This window comes from Drosophila erecta, unplaced genomic scaffold (assembly GCF_003286155.1).
Source record: "Drosophila erecta strain 14021-0224.00,06,07 unplaced genomic scaffold, DereRS2 tig00000021-arrow-pilon, whole genome shotgun sequence".
Classification (NCBI taxonomy): Eukaryota; Metazoa; Arthropoda; class Insecta; order Diptera; family Drosophilidae; genus Drosophila; species Drosophila erecta.
In genome coordinates, this window is record NW_020825198.1 from 4094124 (window position 1) to 4110368 (window position 16245).

The following is a 16245-nucleotide window of genomic DNA, read 5'->3' on the forward strand; positions in this document are numbered from 1 at the left end:
AGTAGTAATATCAATAGACTTTTGTATTTACGTGTCTCACTTTTAGTTCTTGTATCCAAATAATTAAATATACAGTACATTATAATTATGTTTAGTACAGTACACGGTAAAATGAAGTTATAGTTATTTACGCACTAGTTCGGGGTCTTTTCCATTACAAAACTAGTAAAAATGCGAAGGAAGGGTCGCATTGGTGTGCCTCCGCCGCCACGCGAAACTCATTTACTAAAAGGAAAACAAAGAGGCTGGCTTTCTCGTCCGTCTTACAGAAATGGAGTGGAGGGTTGAGGTTGATTGGGGTTACTCGGGTTCCGGGACGTCCATCCTTCCGTCGCTCTGTCCATCTAGATCTAGTCGCTGTCCTCCTCATCGGACGTATCTGTGGTGTAGTCGCTCAGGTTCTCCTGCTGGTCGGTGTGCTCCGGCTCCGATTCGCTCAGATCCCACTGAGGATGATCTGTCGGTGGTGCGGGCGCCTTCTGCACATCCAGCTTCAGCTCCTGCTGCTGGTCCATGCCCAAGTAGGAGTCTGAAACAGTGGAAACAATGTGTGAGAATCATAACGCAGGCCGAAGAACTAGCGGAACTCATTCACTGTAGGTCTAATTCAACTGGATCCCTTCCAGAAACTCACCCGATCTCAGGCAAACGGTGAACGTGTAGACGCCTGGCCAGCGCGGCGCGGTGAACTTCAGCTGGATCTCCTCCTTCTCAACCAGATTGGTCACGTGATAGGGCGCCGTCAGCAGGGTGCGGGACTTGCGGTCGCATATGTAGGTCCACCAGTACTCCTGCTTCTCCTCAGGGAAGTAGGGGCAGTGGACGGTGTGCGACAGCCGAGACTTGCCCTCGAGACGCTCCCTCTTGTTAAGCTTAGCTTGAAGTCGCTCCCACTCCTCGTCATCGTCGTCGTCCAGCGAGGAGTTGTTCTTGCCCTTCTCCTCATCCTCGCTGCCACTGCCAGCAGCCGATTCCACATCGCTGCCCTCCGCATTTCCGGCCTCTGATTCGGCATCAGAATTACCCGCCGCCGCCTGATCCTCGGATGCCGTGGTCGTAGCTGTGGCCGCAGCCTTTGCCGGCACCTTTTTCTGGTTCTTCTGGTTCTGGGCTGGTTTCTTACCACCCTTCCCCTTTCCACCTTTACGTGGCTTTGCCCAGGCGGAAGCCTTCTTGACCGGCGCTGCGGCAGCAGCCTCATCGTCATCACCGGCAGCCTCTTCGTTGGTCTCATCCTTGATGCCCTGCTTCTCAGGTGCCTTTGTGTCCCCGAACAGCGTCTTCATGTCCTTGCGCTCCAGCGTAACTGTGACCGTAACTATGGCCCCGGCGGTCACCACATTGGTGTTCTCATCGTCGATCACCTCGCAACGAATGGAGAAGTCAATCAGCGGCATCTTGCCCAGCACTTTCATCGTGTTCTCGTACTCAAAGTCCGATAGGTTCTTTAGAAGCTGACGGCTCTCTTCCGGCTTGAGCTGGGCGAATTGCTGCAGGTTCTTGACGTGCCTTTTCTTGTTCATAAAGTACAGATGGTCCTCGGTGAGGTGGGGCAACTGCAGCAGTGGCGATTTGAACTCCCACAGGCCTTGGATAATCATCGGTGACATCTTCATGCAGTTTTCAATCGTTTCGATGCTGGGCAGGCGGGGCACACGGCGGGCGTAGGCCATCATGACCAGCTGGTGGACGCAGGAGACCATTTCTTGTACCAAATAAGGGCACTTTTTCACCACAAACTGACGATCCCGCTCCAGGGTTTCCGGATTGAGGGGCATGCGACTGAGATGGGCATGCAGGATGGCACGAGCCTTGATGGAGTACATGCGGCACAGCGGATGCTCCTTGCACTTCTCATTCAGGTTGGGCAGTTGCCGAATGAGCTGTAAAACGAAAGTAAGGTGTCATTGATAACCGAACAAAGTAAGGGAATGCCCAGAAAATGCACTCACCGCCGGCACCTCGTCGTTGTCCGACTGGCGCTCCTGGACTTGCGAGTTGTGGCGCTTATCAAACTCCAAACTGGCCGCCAGCACCATAAGTGCGCGCTTAAGCAGCATGTGCGGTGTCTTGTGGATAAAGTAGAAGTACATTTGTGTGGTATCCAGCAGCACCTTGTCGCCACTGAAGCGGATGGATCGGTACCACCAGACACCGACCGCCGAGGGCATGGCCACCATAAAGACCAGGCCGTACAGGCCCAAAACCCAAACGCTGTTCTCCTTCTCCACAATCCATGAGGGCAGGGCGATGCCAAAGGACATGGCACCCGGTCCATCCGGATTACCATACTTCTCGTAGTTCTCCTTGGCCACATCGTCGGTCAGCGCCTGGTACGCTTTGCTCAGCATCATGAAGGACTTCTCGTCGCCCGTCTCCTTGTCGGGATGCAGCACCTTGGACAGCCGATAGTAGGCCTTCTTGATCTCGGCCTGTGAAGACGTCGGCGGCACATTCAGGATCTCGAAGGGATCGAAGCTGGCCATCTCGTAGTCGAACTGCGAGACGCGGTAGGTGAGAAATAGCAACAGGGCCCAGCCCAGCACAATGGTCAGCTTGATGGTCCATGACGTCAGAGCCCTGTACGGCTCCGCATTGGCCAAGATTGTCTTCTTTTTCTGGCAATCGGCGCACTGGCATTCCTCCTTAAGCTTGCTGTTATCTGCAAATATACGAAAATTGGGTCAGTACAGGTTAATATAAGTTATTTGATAATATTATTTGAAACTAATGATTTTCACTTAATTTATTAGAATAGGTTATTATTATAATATTAAAAGTACTCTTAAAAAAATATGAGGTCTATGCATATTAAATACAGCATATTTGCATTTTTACCGGGAATGCCAGCGTTACAGAAATGAAAATATCGCGAGAGGAAAATCTTGAGAGAGGAGCCGATTGGTCAGTGAGCGTGTGTGCAAAGTACACAAACACAGCAAGATCGCAATAAGTCAAGGGTAACTTGCTCTTAATCACTCAATCGATCGCGCCGATAGTGGGGAGTTATCTCGATTTTCGCTACGCATGAACGCTTGTGGAGCGTAGAGTGCGCTGTTCCAATTGGGAAATGAAGAGAGCTCGACTTGCGGTAACCGCAGCTTTCACCCATACGAAGACGATGAGCTGACGTTGTTAGAAGTAACTTATTGGAACGTGTCCATTTGCGACAGAGCTCGAGGGCGGGAGGAGGGCGGGTGAGAGAACGAGAGTGGGCAAATCACATGTATGTCTTTGCCTTACTGGCACTCACACTCACGCGCACAGCTGCAGGTGGAAAAATAAAAAAAACAAGAGCGAAGCCAGTGCTATTAAAATCGGCTGAGAAGCGGCACTTACCTTCTTTCTTTTTACGTGGCCAATAGTAAATGGTGGTCGGTATCAATATTAGCGCCAAGAACGATAACACAAAGTAGTAGAACGTTCCGCCGCTCTCATCATACTGAAACTTTTGACCCGCCATCTCCGGCAGCGACTATATGTATTTTGGATTTTGTGTTTTATGTTTTGTCTGGCCCTGCCTTTTGGCTCCGTTCCTTTCCTTTCTCTGCCGCTTTCCCTTGCACTTTTCCTCCGGCGGCTCCAGCTGATGTTGCTGTCGCGTTGGAGTTATCGCTTGAATCGCTGCGCCCCGTGGATTTTCGATCGACACGCGGCTATCGGCGGAGCGTTGGGAGGCGAATGAAGCAGGAGTTATTGCTGCTGCAAGGTATCGCGAGATTGGCAAGCCGCGAACTTAAAAAACTCTGTATTTACACCGACGCATGAGACTGACACGTAGGGTTGTTTGGCTCGTGCTGGAACCGATAGAAGTAACTGGAGCGGAGCCGGTTCGATTGCACGGCTATCGAAACGCAGGTGGCAGCATTCATAGTTTAGGGTTGCCAACGCTGGCGGAACACACTTTTTAAATTGATTTTTTATCAATTACGATAAGCGCCAAGTCACCAAAATGATGATGCTTTCAAGCAATAATTCAATCAGCAAAAGTTTTCAATAAATATATTTGTATATTTATAAATGGGTTTGGCTTTATTTTCGCAAATATATCAAGTAACCCGTAAGCAACATGAGCTTGTCTATGTGCCAGCTTTGAATACCAATCAAATATTTTCTGATTACATTTTGGTTTTAGTAAAAATAAACCAATTAAATTCTGCGTACCAAAAAAGTGACAAAGGTAAATGGCTATTATTGAACCAGTCAAAAGGTATGACCGTTTCAGGGCTTTTCTGCTGTCTTTTTTTGCTCTTTTTTTGCTCTTTTTTTTTTTGGTATTTTGAGTGCGATCGACGGATTAGTGTGGCAGACGATGAAGTTTTCCGATATAAGCTGGTGATTTCCCGGCATTATTCCATTAGCAGCGCAATTGTGACAACGGAAAGGTGGCGACTTAAACATGGCGGAAAACGTGGCAAACCGCACCGTACGGGAAGTGCAGCAAAATTTTGCTGAGTCGCTCGGTTACGCAGAGGAGGTAATCTGGGATCTGTAAGTACTGCGCAGTTGAATTTACGATTCCAAAAGTGTATGAGGGTTTTCCGTATTCCCCGTTCAGGTTGTCCCATGAACAATCTCATATCCTGAGGAGAAAAATCGTTGAACTGATTCGTGATTCTCCGCCACCGCAAACTGCACCGGAAAGTAATGCAGATAGGAAAATCCGGTTGAAGCAAAACGCAAATAATGAGCGGGCTCGTGAGATCATTTTCAATGCCGTTTGGGAGCAACGTGAGTTGGGTCTTGTATAGTATACTTTTTTGCCTAATTGCCTACACTTGTTTGCCAGGAAAGTACACGAGCCGTCAATCGCTAACGGCGATCATATACGTAATGGTGGTAGCTGACGAATCGGATGTTAATCGCGCCGAGGACTGCACAGATTTCAGTGTGCACCCAGTTTTTAGGGCCCGTCGATGCGTCGGTCAGTCCTGGGCATACGTATGCAATCTACATATGTATATTTATACCCGTTACTCGTAGAGTAAAAGCTTCGTTAAAAAGTATGTAACAGGCAGAAGGAAACGTTTCCGACCATATAAAGTATATATATTCTTGATCAGCATCAATAGCCGAGTTGATCTGGCTATGTCCGTCTGTCCTTATGAACGCCTCGATCTCAGGAACTACAAAAGCTATTATGTTGAGATTAAGCATGCAACTTCCAGAGACATGTTTGTTTCCAGTTTGTTGCCATTCCCACTCTAACGCCCACAAACCGCACAAAACTCTAATGCCCACACTTTTAACATTTTTTTATAATTATTTTTCATTTTATTTTTTTCTCACTTTTTACCGATTTTTCAGAAAATTGTAAATTTTACGTTTGCACTTCTACTAGCTGAATAACGGGTATCTGATAGTCGGGGAACTCGACTATAGTATTCTATCTTGTTTCTCTTTGATCCATCACATAAGATAAACATTGACATTACACTCTCATTTGTTCCTCAGCTGACAGCCATGGCACCAGCAGTAATAGTGCGAATTGCTGCAATCTATTTGTAGACGAGTTAGGTCGGGTCTACCAAAACTGGGAACAGTATGTGGCCAAAAACGAGTTGCCCGCCGGAGTGATGGTGGCTCCAGAGAAGGGAGTTTACCGACTGGTTAGGGATCAAGTACGTCTGGATAAGTACATAACACCGGCGGGCACCACCACGAGCATGGTGCTTGGCTACATGGATACTGGGTCGGCAATTGGAGGACTTGGTGCTGCCTGTGTGCCTATAGCTGCCCTGCTAACGCTGCCCGTATCCGCTCCGGTGATGGCCATAGCGGGAGTGGTAGGTTTGGTCAGTGCTGGATACGCTACAACGCGCTCAGGCAGCAGGTTAGTCGATCGCAGCCAACACGAGCAGTCTATCAATGTGACGAACCGTGAGGCTCGTGGCCATTGGCTGGGCGTGGCTTCTGGCACTGTAGGATTGGGGGCGGCTGGCGCCACCACAGTCTTGACAACGGCCACAAATGCCGGACGCGAGGTGGGAGCGGTGAGTCATTAACCCACACTCTAAGAGCATTGAACAGTACCCCAAAATTATAATATATAGATCACCCAACTGACTGTGAATGGCATGAACATATCCTCGATCGTGGTCTCGGGCACTGGAGTGGCCAACGGTGTGCTGGATCTAATATTGGCAAGTTTCATTAAGATCCCTATATCTGCAACATCGAAGCTTATGATCTCTGCTTTTCACAGAAAGCTAAAGATGGTGACGACATTACTGGGATGGATGTTCTGCAACTTTCCGCATCGTTGGTGCTGCTCACGCACAGTGTCTACAACTTCAAATTGGCTTCTACCATCATTAATGAGACAAGCAATGCTAATATTGCCGACTATCGTAAAAATCTTTCCAATAGGCAGAGGTAAAAAACGTTCAATGAGATACATTCTGTCCTGAACAAGAGTTTTTCAAAACTAGTTTGTTCTTATAACTTTCTTCTATTAGACGAGCCTTCGACAAGGCTTCCAAGGAGACTGTTCGGATGCAGGGCAACACTCGCGGCAAGCTGGACATTATACGCAATGTAAACGAAATGTCGCCCCAGGAGTTTAATGATCTTTTTAAGATCAACAAAAACTTGAATAGGGAGGGCGTGCGATACTCATTTGCACCCGAAGGCAAAGGATTTTTGCTAAATGGCGAGGTGCAGACGACGGGAGCGGAACTGCGAGCCAGTGTACAGCATAGCCAAGGAAATGTTCTAGGCCAAGTTAGTAAGCCCATTCCCGCTAGCCATGCGGGGTCAGGTCGCCTGCAACTGGAAGGCGTTAATCAGGTTTCCCGACTAATCGGACCGCTGCCCACATCCCATCCCCGCCAGGAACCAAGTACTTATGCCGCCGGCGTGTTCATCTTAAAGCTGAGCTCCGTAATAGTGAGTGGTGTTATTTTCGTACTGGAGGAATACGGAGAAATCATCTTTGAGCATGTGATCAATGCTGAAAGTTTTGAGAATCTAATCAACGGCATGGCCGAAAACCTTAACCCAGCAGTCTTTGACTATGTTATGAAACTGACCAGAACCTTCATGGACACCACGCTGGAAGAGCTGACCTCGGTGCTAAAGTTCTATATATCAACGGAGTCCGTTCTGTATCGAATTTTGTTGCAGGTTGTGCACAAGTACGGGAATATGTCATATTCTGAAATTGTGGATCACACAACTAATATCATAAATGCCGTCAGGAAGTACTTCCTATCCCTGAACCCAAATGAGTTCCCGGCTCTTCTTCAAAAGTGTCGAAATTGTGTCGGCTACTTCAGCATGTGTCCTTTGTAAGTGTTTAAATTGGCACTTCAGCTTGTGATAAATGTTGCCTTGTTGTTAAACCACAAACAAAAGTTAGTTTTATGCGCCAAATATGCGCGCAATCTTTTTACACAAATAATCTATGAGATATCATACTCAAATTGGAGCACAAATTGACAAGGAGTTAATAGTTTTTATAAATAAAGATTTCTTTTCTACTACTGAAACCAGTTTAATTTGAATGCATTAGTGGGTCTAATATCCGGTTTTCAAAAGAATATGTGAATCATCCACTATGCACCGGGGATTTTTTTATTCTAATCATATATGTACATATGTAGGTATTATGATATCATCTGCTGTTTTAATGTTTGATAACGATTATCTGTGATAGAGTATAGAGATGACAAGATGCGAAACTAATCGAACTATCGATAACTGGCGGTACTGATGCTATATGTCGCCATCTTTTATTAGAAATGGGCAGCTGTTTCTTGTGGATGCGAAATAAATTGTACATTTAACAACAATAACGACACCCGGCGTCCTTTTTACCTTAATTTTTGTTGGTCATTAAGTGCCAGTAGGTAAATTGAATCAAGTGGAATTTCAATTGGTCGCTGCGAGAAATCGATAAGCGCCCTCTTCGGGATCTCGGTCATCCGCTGTGGGTCGCCACTAAAAGAAATCCAATTTATCCATAGGAATGCCTAGGAGGACAAAAAAGTACGAGGACCCTGAGGATCTGCAGTCCTTCCTCAACAATTTCCATAAGGAAATCGAAGGCAACAGCGATGAGAAGGTGGTGAACACAATTTTGGAGGCTATTAGTGCCGAGGCCATCGACTTGGATGAGAATGATGAGGAGGCGGGTGGATCGAAACCGGTGGAGGAGGAGGTGCTGGAGCAGTTGGCTGATTTGGAAGAAGCGGAGGAGGAAGACGACGAGGACAAGTACTTCATAGATGACGAGGGCAACTGCTACATCAAGACTACACCCAAAAAACAAAAGGAGCTTCAAAAGCAGCTCAAACAGGCTGGCAAGCCGGGGAAAGCCACACGTTCCGTGGTCAGTACAGCCACCAATAAATGTGAGTACTCTTTGCCATATCTGTACGTGTATTTCATCACTTGAAAGATTTTTTTTTAGCCATCAATTTGCACCCAGCCAAATCGACACCACCCAAGGTGGCTATTTCAAAACCTGCCCCAGAACCCAGGGCAATTAGCGTTCGCCCTGCCCGAGCTGCTGCAGCCAAGGCGAAGCAATCTGCGCTGCCACCCCCGCCTGCAGCAGTGGTCAAAGTACCGGCAACCAGGGGCAGGCCAAGAAAGAACACTGTCATACCGAAGTCTGAACCTATTGATTTGGAGCGCGAGCTCGAAGAGCTGGTAGATGAGCCCGACATCAGTTCCATGGTGACCCAATTGGCGGACTATGCCGTAGACGAAGCTGCCGTAGATGCTGCCTCCGCTACCCTGGCGCCAAACGAGGCTGAAGTATACGAGTTTGAGGACAATGCGACAGAGGATGAGAGTGCCGACAAGAAGGACGTAGACTTTGTGCTTAGCAGCAAGGAGGTGAAGCTGAAGCCAGCTTCTACCAGCCAGAACTCAAATGCTTCCGGACATAAGTACTCATGTCCACACTGCCCGTATACGGCGAACAAGAAGTTTCTGATCACGCGCCACTCTCGGAGCCATGACGTTGAGCCTTCATTCAAGTGCTCCATCTGCGAGAGGTCCTTCCGATCGAACGTGGGTCTGCAAAACCACGTAAACACGCACATGGGCAAGAAGCCGCACAAGTGTAAGCTCTGCGAAAGCGCCTTCACCACCAGCGGCGAGCTGGTCCGTCACACGCGCTACAAGCACACCAAGGAAAAACCGCACAAGTGCACGGAGTGCACCTACGCCAGTGTGGAACTGACAAAATTGCGCCGTCACATGACCTGCCATACGGGCGAGAGACCATATCAATGTCCACACTGCACATACGCCTCGCAGGACATGTTCAAGCTGAAGCGACACATGGTGATCCACACGGGCGAGAAGAAGTACCAATGCGACATCTGCAAGTCACGATTCACGCAATCCAACTCCCTGAAGGCCCACAAGCTCATCCACAGCGTGGTCGACAAGCCCGTCTTTCAGTGCAACTTCTGTCCGACGACTTGCGGCCGGAAGGCTGACCTGCGCATTCACATCAAACACATGCACACCTCTGATGTGCCGATCACATGCCGGCGCTGTGGCCAGCAGCTACCCGATCGCTATCAATACAAGCTGCACGTAAAGTCGCACGAGGGCGAGAAGTGCTACAGCTGCAAGCTCTGCAGCTACGCTTCGGTCACCCAACGCCACCTGGCCTCGCACATGCTCATCCACCTGGACGAAAAGCCGTTCCACTGCGATCAGTGCCCGCAGGCCTTCCGCCAGCGCCAATTGCTGCGTCGCCATATGAATCTCGTACACAACGAAGAGTATCAGCCACCAGCACCGCGCGCTAAACTGCACAAGTGCCCGAGCTGTCCACGGGAGTTTACCCACAAGGGTAATCTAATGAGACACATGGAGATTCACGACGATTCGGCGAACGCTCGCGAAAAGCGGCGCCGCCTTAAGTTGGGCAGAAATGTGCGACTCCAGAAGGATGGCACTGTCATCACGTTGGTCAAGGAGCAATTTCTGAATATGGACCAGGAGGACAACGAAGAGGAAGACAACCCAGAGAGCTATGACCTAGCTGAAATCGAGCCTGAGAACTCGGAGGGTGAAGACGCTGAAGATGTGGAAACCATAGTCAGTGATCCGATACGGCAGAGAGTCAAGCCCGCACCTGTCATTATCAACAAACAGGCAAGGCTTGCCGCCTCCGAAAAGCAGCCGATGATCATCAATCAACGACTCCGAAGTCAGCGGGGCACCAAGACGTTCCACATCAAGGAGGAGCCGGATAACTCCGACTTCACCGTGGAATTGCAAGGTGATGACGGCGAGGTTATGGTCGTTGAGCTTGTTAATGGCGACGAGGAGGTGTTGGTCAAGCACGAGCCGAGCGCCAACTCCAAGATTAGTGCCAAAAACTGCTTTGGTTTCGAGGTATGTTCCAAAACGTAGACTGTCATTTATTCCACTACTTAAATCTGGTTCTCATTCAGGACGACGATGATTATGAGGAGTATGGCGAAGCGGAAAATGAAGTTGATGGCGCTTCGCAGGAGTTTTTGCAGCTGATGGATATGATTGAGCAGGATTCTTAGTCTCCTGAAAACAAAGCTTATAGATAAGAAATTATGGCTAACTTATGTACATACCAAGTAACGTAATTCTACGTTAAATTGTTTTCTATTTAAATACGAAATTGAAACAGAAAACTTATTTTGGAGAAATGGATTTAAAAAAATTTATTTTTTCTAAATGAATATACAATTCTTGATGAGCAGTTAATTTTCCTCCGCAACTATTTATAAATGATCCCCAACACATAACTTTTAGTTGACAACTTGGCATAAATATTTATTTAAATACATATACATATATTTCAATGTTTTCATTAGTAGTATATGGGCAAAATGTTAGGTGCGTTTGCGATTAGCTGCATCTGGGCGTGCACTGTAAATTCTCGGCTATTAGTTGTCGTTCCTACCGTAAAATGTTCGCATAGTTTTCAATTTCCTCTTCAGCAATCTGGTTACTTCTCTTGTTATTTATCCGATTTCTCTTGACGTTATTTCTTTTTGTTTTGGTTTTTTCAAGTGTATAACTACAATAAAAATATATATATTTATATATAATATTTGTATATATTTTTTAGGTGGTGCAATGTGCAAAAACCTGCTGTGCAGTGCATCATTATCATTATTTCAATATATAGTTGCTATCTCTTGTGTTGATTTTGCATGAACAATTTGTCGTTAATAGTACATATGTATGTATACGAATTGTATTTGTATAACAATTAAAATGGAACAACGTCGATAAAGGAAGTGCACATTGAGTTCCGAGTGAGTTAGATTTGATTAAAATGACACTTAGAAATCGAAAATTGCTTGCAGAATCGAGTTACGAATACGAAACACACTTAGAAATACAAGAGCTAAAAAATTGCATATCGCATATCCTATAATTCAGTAATGCTCTGCGAGATTTGCATGACTCCATTTGGTGGGCAAAACTAAAACTGGGTAACTAACCGAGCCGCCGACTGCCATAGTAGACCCGCAACTAACTACGTAACTTTAAAGCGAAACTAAAATAAAAGTAAAAAGTACAAAAAAATAAACAAATTCTTGGAAAGCTTTGCTATGGCTCTTTGCTAGCTCACCGATAAGCTTGGCTTATATCAATTTACTTTTGGCTTAACAATTTTCTGTAAGGCTGCTGTTGGTTTTGTTATCCATCCCCATCGATTTCACTTTCCAATCCAATTCCAATCCTCCTATTCCCGTTCTCATCGCTCCAGTTTCGGTTGAAAGTAAAGGGTTCTCTGTGGGCTTTTCGGTTGGCAAAGGGTAACATAAATCTCAGAACATCTTCAGCTTCAGCTTCTGCAGGAAACGCAACAGGGGCGCACTGAGGCACGCAGGCGTCGGCTGGCTGCTGGCCTGCTGCTGTCTGGGATTGGCGGCAAAAGAGGCTATGCCGTTCGCAATTCACGACTGCTCCCTCTTCTGCCTCTTTGGCTGCTAATTGCAATTGAGCGTGTTCTGGTTGGGGCTGCTGCGTGAGACGTTGTTGTGATTGATCTGGTTCGATTGCGTGATGCTGGCGCTATCGCTCGTCTTCCACGACAGCAGCTTGTTGAGGAGGCGGTCCATGTAGGGATTGCTGCCCAGACGAGCCACCTGTGTGGGTTGACAGTTTATTAGTTTGGCACAAAACTTGTTACATGTACTATGCGACCAATGATGGTCCTGAATTGGCTTCCAAGCAAATTTGGTTGCCATTGCTTGTCTCTAAGTACTAACCTCCGCCCGCGCCTCCGCGTCGAGCGTCTCCAGAACCTTGCGTGTATACTGAAAGCTGCCCAGCTTTTCCAGCAAGGTGATGCAGTACTTCTTGACCTCAATGTCGTGCGTGCGCTGGCGTAATATGTCTGTGGATATAACACAATAAGCCCCAGCTTAATGAGTGAAATGCCTTTGGGCGAGGTCAAGACGTAGGACTTACGTAAAACCTGTTTATCCTGCTTCTGGGTGCGAACCGCATGGATTACTGGGAAGCCGAACTTGCCTTCCGTTAAGTCTTCGGCAAAGCTCTTGTTCTCCGTGTACTACAGGGAGGTGTCATCAATGATTAACTGATTTACGCATATTGCCACCATTCATCCATGCACTCACCTCTTTCAGACTCAGATTGCAATAATCGTCGCGTATCTGAAAGTACAGGCCCAATATAGCCGTCAACTTTGAATAGTCCTCCTTGTTGTTGCTAAACAGCTGCATCAGGCGAATGGCCAGCATGAAGAGGCCGCCAGTCTTACGCACGGTCATCAGCTTGTAATCCGATTCCGAGGGACACGTGAAGCTGTCGCGCCAATAGATCTCCATGCCCTGTCCTCGGTGCAGCTCCAGCAACTGTTCGGTGTACACCTTGGTGGCCTGCAAGAAATGCGGATTACTTGTAGCTCGACAATGTCGTTTGGAGCTCCGATTTCGTTCGTACCTCCGGATGATCCAGCTGCTGCACCTTCTCCAGCGCCAGGAACAGTGCGTAGTTGGCCGCATTTATGGTGCTGGCCACGCCGTAAATGGAATGCGCTACGGGCACACCTCTGCGAAGGATCGAATTGTCTTCAATATCATCAATGCTGTAAGTTAGTATCAAGAACACATATGTTTATAATAGCCGAGAGTTAATTGTGTAAAGGGCACTTCTAACTTAATATAATTGCAGGCATCTCATTAACTTCAATCCACATACAATCGCAATTTTGCTACCTACCAAGCAACTGTGTAAGTTTTATGTATTAACAGGAATTCTGACCAGTAAAGTTGACGGTTAGAGTGAAAATTTGCTCAAGCAAGTGAAAATATATTACCCCTTTTCAGATCCGATAATTTACCAATCAGCAGATGTTTTTGTAAACCAATTAATTCCGAATTGCAGCACATGCACACGTACTGAATAGGAAAGTATGGGCTTTTAAATAGAATTTCACAATACGAGCGTGTATCAAGCGAAGGGAGCCTCGTATCCATGTGTCCATCAACCGCATACATATTTATAAACATACGGTGGCGCCCCCCATTCCATCCATAATGGATGTGTAAATTTAAGCCTTGCTTAAAGGCCGCCATCGCTTCAATAACTACGATGCCCGGCGGGTAAGACGAGCTGGGCAGCCCAACATTTGCGTAATTAAAAAATGTTTGCGCTCCGCCAAAGCTGGCAAAGTCATTGGTAGGGAATACGGATGGTACGGATGGTATGGGACGGGATTGGATGGGATTGGATGGGATGGCATGGCATGAAGGCGTGGGCGTTGAAGCGACAACGCACAAAGGGGCCGGGCTAGGGAAAGGATGGGATGGGGCTAGGGTGCAAAGGAGGCTGGATGGTGTTGGGGAAAATGAGGAAAAAGGGCGGAGAACGGGGGAAAATGGGCGAGTGGGCGTGCTACTGCTGCCGCTGCTGCTGCTGCGTGGCAAGAGTTGTGACAATGCCTGTCGACTGGCGACGGCCTGACTAACTGACAATGGGCATAAGTGCATGAATGACGAACGGACGGACGAGGGTCGGGGCTGCAACGGCAGGCGTCGTTGTAGAACTACTAGGGTTTTTGCCAATATGAAAATGCATTACTAAAAAGGAAAAACTAGGAACACCAAGAACATGCAGGCCACTTGCTGGCAATGAGAATGCTGTCGAGGAACAATGCTGGGGATTTTATGCAGAATTAAGGCCAGTTCCAAGTGTTTGTCTGTGTATGGATGGCGACAGGTGGCCGGAGGCCGGAGGCAAGACGGGATTAGCTGGAGAGCGACATGAATACTTTCTTAACTGCTGCCTGAAGATAGGCGAAAATCCCTGGACACTGCGAGTCAGTTTAATGTCTTCAATTGAAAAGCGGCAGACACTTCAATTGGCTGAGTTCAAAGTTTAATTGCGACGTTTTGTTGCTACGCCATCTCATTCATCGCTTTTCCCCCACGTAGGTCGCCCGGAGAAAAATCTAAATAATTTATGCAATTTCGGATTCCAAATTCGAGAAATGGCCTGCAAAGAAATTCTATTGTAAACAGAAAAACCTGCGGGCTCATGATGAAATTTGGAAATTGATTTGAGGCCAGCGCACAACGCTCTGGCCAAATAACCCACAAAATGTGCGAGATTATACATATGGTCAAATCCAAGTGGGTAAAAGAGTAGTGAGGATGAATCACCGTCCAAATGATAAAGCAAGCTTCCATACAGCATATGCGCTTTATGTAAACGAACTGCTGATGATGATAAGAACTTCCCAACGAGCATATGGCAGCATTTCTATATTTTTTTTTGGAGCGTGGAGTGCCTACTTTTCATCACTTGCCTAAAGAACTTCACACTCGATTGGGCATTTAACTGGAAACCATTTGAACAATAGCAAATACGCTAAATGTATACAAATACAGACTCTGCAAGTGTGCATTGAGATAAAACATGCAGGAGAAGTGGTTAGAACGGGGTGGGGGTCAAACGTTCGGGTGTTTTGGCGGGGCACAAACAAAGCGTAAACAAAGCCAAGTAATGGGGAGCAGAAGAACGAGGGTAGGCAAAGGTCAAAACTTAAAAGTAAAGCTCGCCAAGCATGATTAGTTATACCTGGCAATAAATCGACAGGTATTTAATGCGTTCATAAAACTAGCACAGATTTTCTATGGATTCTCAAAGGCATATGTTTACTCAGGCTACAAAAGTAAAATATTTTGTTTATATTGATATGATAGTTAGTCAGTACATTGTTTTGGGTTTTCCATAGAAGGGGACAATACATGCATGTATAAACATCTATTGCAAAGCACGGCATTGTCTGAAGTATCATGCTGAGATATTGGCGTGCAGCAAAGGGCCTATTAATCTGACCGCCAGTGTATACTTTATATAATTGATATACTCACAGCAAACTGGAATTGTGCAGCATCTGCACAATGTCTCCGATCTGCGCCAACTTTTCGCCCGGTATGAGCAACCAGTGATTGAAGGCCAAGGCCAACTCGGAGCGGAATTGTTTGCCCGGAATCTGTTGTATGTATGTGAAGGGCTGCAGCAGAATCTGGATGGCGTTTGCGTGCGTGGGCCACATGTAAATAAGACCCGAAAATGAAGTGGGACGAAAAGAAGGAGAACGGAAGGCCAAAATAGCTGGTTAGTTGGTTGGGTGCCACTTTCAAATGTCAAAGTTCATCATGGGGTCCTGGAAGGATGAAGCCGTGGGATAAGTACCTCATCCTGCTCCTTTTGCGTTGATTTATCTTTGGTCTTCTGTAATATGCTGTTCAGTTCTTCCATTGTTGTTGTTGTTGCTGTTGTTGTTGATGCTCCAATGTGGCCTTGCGTGTGTGCTTTTGTTGTTTTTATTGCGCGGGGGGTGAAGGGTGGGTGGGCACTGCAGTGTGGTGTGTGCTTTTTGTTTACCGCTTGGCTTCGCGACACGCGTGACTAGAATTGTTGGCCGCCGTTTCGTCGACTCGTCGCTTCAACTTGGTTTCGCGTTATCCGCTCGACTTCAAGGCAAATACACCACGGAGAGACCAAAAACAGACTGTTATTGAAGTTCTTTCGCGGCCTGCATATTAGAGACGGTCGCAAGACGATTTGTCTATCGATAGGATTGAAAGTTTTATCGATATACCGAGGGATGAGAAATGTAGCTTAGTGGAATTGGCGGGAAACAGCCAAAAATTATAAATAGGCCTAGCTCGTCAGTACCTAATTGTTAAGTAAATTAAATAATACATTTTATCAAAAATAACATGTTGAATTTTTGCATGCCTTTAA

The 16245-nt window shown here is 46.7% G+C and overlaps 4 protein-coding genes across 6 annotated transcripts; 2 read left to right on the top strand and 2 right to left on the bottom strand.

Moving 5' to 3' along the window:
* Positions 1–2: 2 nt before the first annotated feature.
* On the bottom strand, positions 3–3848 carry LOC6544429 (translocation protein SEC63 homolog). Its single transcript, XM_001971425.3, has 4 exons — positions 3340–3848; positions 1953–2662; positions 635–1883; positions 3–529 (listed from the first exon to the last, which is right to left on the bottom strand). Exons 1-4 carry the CDS (start codon positions 3461–3463, stop codon positions 351–353), a joined length of 2262 nt encoding a protein of 753 aa, XP_001971461.1. The 5' UTR covers positions 3464–3848; the 3' UTR covers positions 3–350.
* A 408-nt stretch (positions 3849–4256) lies between these two features.
* Positions 4257–7325, top strand: LOC6544430. The gene is made up of 7 exons (XM_026977126.1): positions 4257–4491; positions 4559–4731; positions 4790–4924; positions 5455–5993; positions 6054–6143; positions 6206–6375; positions 6459–7325. The coding sequence occupies exons 1-7, from the start codon at positions 4400–4402 to the stop codon at positions 7291–7293; spliced, it is 2034 nt and encodes a 677-aa protein (XP_026832927.1). The 5' UTR covers positions 4257–4399; the 3' UTR covers positions 7294–7325.
* A 333-nt stretch (positions 7326–7658) lies between these two features.
* On the top strand, positions 7659–11048 carry LOC6544431 (transcriptional repressor CTCFL). Of its 2 annotated transcripts, none has more exons than XM_001971427.3 (4): positions 7659–7846; positions 7968–8354; positions 8414–10365; positions 10425–11048. In XM_001971427.3, the coding sequence occupies exons 2-4, from the start codon at positions 7970–7972 to the stop codon at positions 10524–10526; spliced, it is 2439 nt and encodes an 812-aa protein (XP_001971463.1). In that variant the 5' UTR covers positions 7659–7846; positions 7968–7969; the 3' UTR covers positions 10527–11048. The 2 variants fall into 2 exon arrangements, with proteins under 2 accessions (XP_001971463.1, XP_026832926.1); XM_026977125.1 differs by having other exon boundaries at positions 7660–7850; positions 10425–11047.
* Positions 11049–11707: 659 nt separating this feature from the next.
* On the bottom strand, positions 11708–16075 carry LOC6544432 (geranylgeranyl pyrophosphate synthase). 2 transcript variants are annotated; one of them, XM_015157943.2, is made up of 7 exons: positions 15691–16075; positions 15366–15520; positions 12931–13039; positions 12606–12866; positions 12436–12538; positions 12234–12361; positions 11708–12110 (listed from the first exon to the last, which is right to left on the bottom strand). In XM_015157943.2, exons 1-7 carry the CDS (start codon positions 15754–15756, stop codon positions 11952–11954), a joined length of 981 nt encoding a protein of 326 aa, XP_015013429.1. In that variant the 5' UTR covers positions 15757–16075; the 3' UTR covers positions 11708–11951. The 2 variants fall into 2 exon arrangements, with proteins under 2 accessions (XP_015013429.1, XP_001971464.1); XM_001971428.3 differs by having other exon boundaries at positions 12931–13075.
* Positions 16076–16245: the final 170 nt, after the last annotated feature.